A 3221-nucleotide genomic window follows, 5' to 3' on the forward strand; every position below is an offset into this window, starting at 1 on the left:
GACAAAAAGTAGTTGATAGTACCTAAAAAGGCTGTAGAGCTGCACGTATATCAGTAAAGATACAGATACTTTAATTATCAGATATAATAAACCGTACAGAATTAAATAGCTAAATATTTGTCACCCGTGGTGTTGCAGAGCAACCTTTTGTTGAAAGCTCTCCTGTGCAAAGTGCACGAACTCAACCGCTGTGCGTTTATCAACTCGGACAAGAGTCCGAGTTTCAGCCGTACAAAGCGCACGGCAACTCCGCTGCACTTGGTAATACGTACTCATGTATAAGACTGGGTCGTGAAGCAACTAAATCTTCTGTGTGATGAAAATCGAATTTTTCAAGCATCTGTCCCTGAGACAACTAGCCAAGCGTAATAAAACTGCGTTTGTTGATGGCCTAAATGAGGTCAGAAAGGAAAAACTCGGTCCGAGGGTTTGATCATGTTATCGCTCACCCGAAGGCTTTTGCTGGTAAGAAGACATCTTGAGGAACGCTCTCCGGTTAATGAACAGATGGCTCCCTGGCGTTTAGCGTCCTGTCCTTTGAAAGTACGACGAAAGAAATCTATTATGGCCTGCTTCAAACGAAGCAGCAGCGCGTCGTTCTTGCTGTATTCAATGTAGGAGGGACGCTTGCATGCGTGGGCACTAAATTTCAATACCTCAGTGATAGGCGCACTCCCAACATGGGAAGGTTTTTAGGACATATGTCGCGAGTATTAGCTGAAATGTGCAACTAGTCAAGCTCCCGCGCAAAGTGGTACGACAACCCCCTCAAGTATGTCAGGCGACAGAGAGCAGAATTTATTAAAATGACATATATTGAACCTCGCGGATGCGCGCTTAACGGGATTCAGCCGTCCAGAGGGTGACTGTCTTGGAGAAAGTTGAAACTCGCAAATTTAGCTTTTTGGTTGTCTGTATCAGAATTACAAGTATTCCGAAGCCGTAGAACGTGCTAAGAAATTCAGGAGCGGATGTCAAAAATTATAGGCAGCAAGCGTATACCGAATACGGTACTATGTCTGTAGGGGGAAACCAGTTCAATTATCGGGGGCTATTTTCATCCATCTTCTAAAGATTAGTAAGTTTGGCAGTATGAAGTGCTGCTTCGTCCTGGAACTGGATTCACGATACGATCTAAGTAATGGTGTGGCTTTGATACCATGAGCTCTTGCTCGACTAAGAGCTCAAACTTTTTCAGTGCCACACATTTATCTCCTGGAGCTTTAATGAGTCTTGAATTCACCAGTGCCAAAAGCAGAATCAATTTTGGCGCGAATTTAAGTCTACGATAGCTCTCATGTAGAAAATTTGGTTGTCTGATTCATCTAGCAAAGCTTTTTCTATATGCCTTGAGCAGAGCTTGGAAGGCAGAAGCAGCAGTGAGCCGTGATTCAGAATGAGACAGTAATTAGCAATCGTAAGTCGTGGCCTCCAGAGTGTATATTTCATGAGAGAGGAATAGTTGATGGTAAGTTCTCCTCTCAAGAGTTTTATTCGGTGGTACGGTTTATTTTATGTGTATGCTGGTAATTCTTTTGCTTGCTTTAAGGAGAAATTAAAGCGATCGTGTGTTGCGGTTGACCACGTCCTCAAACTGAGAGGGATGACTGATGCGTATAACGATAGAAAAATACTCCTGAAATTGATCAACCATGTGATGCACCCACATAACAAAGCAGGTAAGTCAACGGGAAAGCTGCAAGAACGATTATTCAGTCCTGAACAAAATGATCAGGGCAGCCCTCGGGATATAAGTACATCTTAGCCACCTTCGGCAAAAGTTTTCCTTGAGCTAAAGTCTATTTCCTCGGGGATGTGTACAAGGTATTACAACATGCCAAAGGCACGAAATGGTACGGTGAATTTCGAAAGAAGTTTTGAGTTCATCGTGTAAGACCGGCATTGCGACACTCGCTAAGTACTAAGTGCAGTATCAACTTTTGAATCTTTTGTCTTTTGTCAAAAAATAGTACGGCGTAGTGATAAGAAATTCACTGCAAGTGTTACCATCCGATGCGGAGGGTTTTATGAAGCTGAATCACCTCCCGCAACGAAAGATTACACCACACGATAATGGCTTAAACTAGGCACGAATTGTGGTATCATTGACGCATTGATCTTAACCTAGGAAAATGCAAGTTTAGTGAGATCGACCACCCTTCTCGCTCGGCAACAAATTCCGAGTCAGAAAGTCGAACAGCAAATGGCAAATCGCACATGCATATAATAAGCAACATGCAATCGGTTGAACGGTGCAATCGCCGAATCATAGAGAACATGTGCGGCAGAAAAAATGTGGTCAGCTGCACTTTGCTCAGCGGCCTTGACCTTGTTGATGGAAAATATCAACTGATCATGCGAGCATCATTATTCTTCTTATTACGGCGAGTACTCCGTGCAGAATGCTCTTGCATAATTATGCACGCCAGTGACGCTAAATCGAATGGTGGCGCAGCTCTATAGTCTACATCGTGACTTTAGAACAGTTTTTTTCAACAAAACACTTGTCCACAGTCATGCAGAGCACGGGTTGTCGACTGTCGAAACCAAAGTAAACCCTGTGACCGGTGGCTGAGGGTATGCACTTATATAAATTGAAGCCATATATATGTGTGTCCAAGAACATCTCGAGAAAGTGGCCTTGCTTGGACAAATAAGAAACCAGCCGACCTAGCACAGTAGCCGATATGGCACAAACGCTTACAGATCTTCTTGAGAAATGTCACATGGTGTTAAGGTTTGGCGGGAAAACAGAATTTTAACGCTGCAAATTAATGCGTTTTGTGTGTCTCGAATCTGGGTCTCCCAAATTCAGATCAGTCAACTCATGTTGTCTACGACGCTCAAGTCTTTGCTGCAAGACGTACTCGACTCTAAGCATATGCCGATGAGTATAAGAGCGTGATTACACTTGAGTACTGTCAGCTTTAGGCGGCAATAAGAGCTCTTCCACGTTCACGACCAGAAGCTCATGTCTATATCTAGTCCCGAATACACGTGCAGCGCAATTAACCATTTGGATCATGCGCTGTCGCACAAAGCTAAAAATATCTCCACATCTCTAAAGAATAGCTAGGTGATTGTCTTTCTTTGCCAAGTATACCTTCGAGACAAGGTTTAACATGGTGGCAGACGCGGTCTCGCGTCACCCCGACCATAAACTATCACATAATACAGTGGTAAAGTCGCGAATAGATGGGGTTCGTGCATCATAAGGGCTG

The 3221-nt window shown here is 43.7% G+C and overlaps 1 protein-coding gene across 1 annotated transcript; it reads left to right on the forward strand.

Annotated features, from left to right (window-relative positions):
- Window positions 1–1465: 1465 nt before the first annotated feature.
- Window positions 1466–1765, forward strand: PHALS_10095 (uncharacterized protein; the record flags this gene model as incomplete). Its single annotated transcript, XM_024725457.1, has 1 exon — window positions 1466–1765. The coding sequence occupies one exon, from the start codon at window positions 1466–1468 to the stop codon at window positions 1763–1765; it is 300 nt and encodes a 99-aa protein (XP_024576233.1).
- Window positions 1766–3221: the final 1456 nt, after the last annotated feature.

This window comes from Plasmopara halstedii (genome assembly GCF_900000015.1).
Source record: "Plasmopara halstedii genome assembly, contig: Scaffold_444, whole genome shotgun sequence".
Classification (NCBI taxonomy): Eukaryota; Oomycota; class Peronosporomycetes; order Peronosporales; family Peronosporaceae; genus Plasmopara; species Plasmopara halstedii.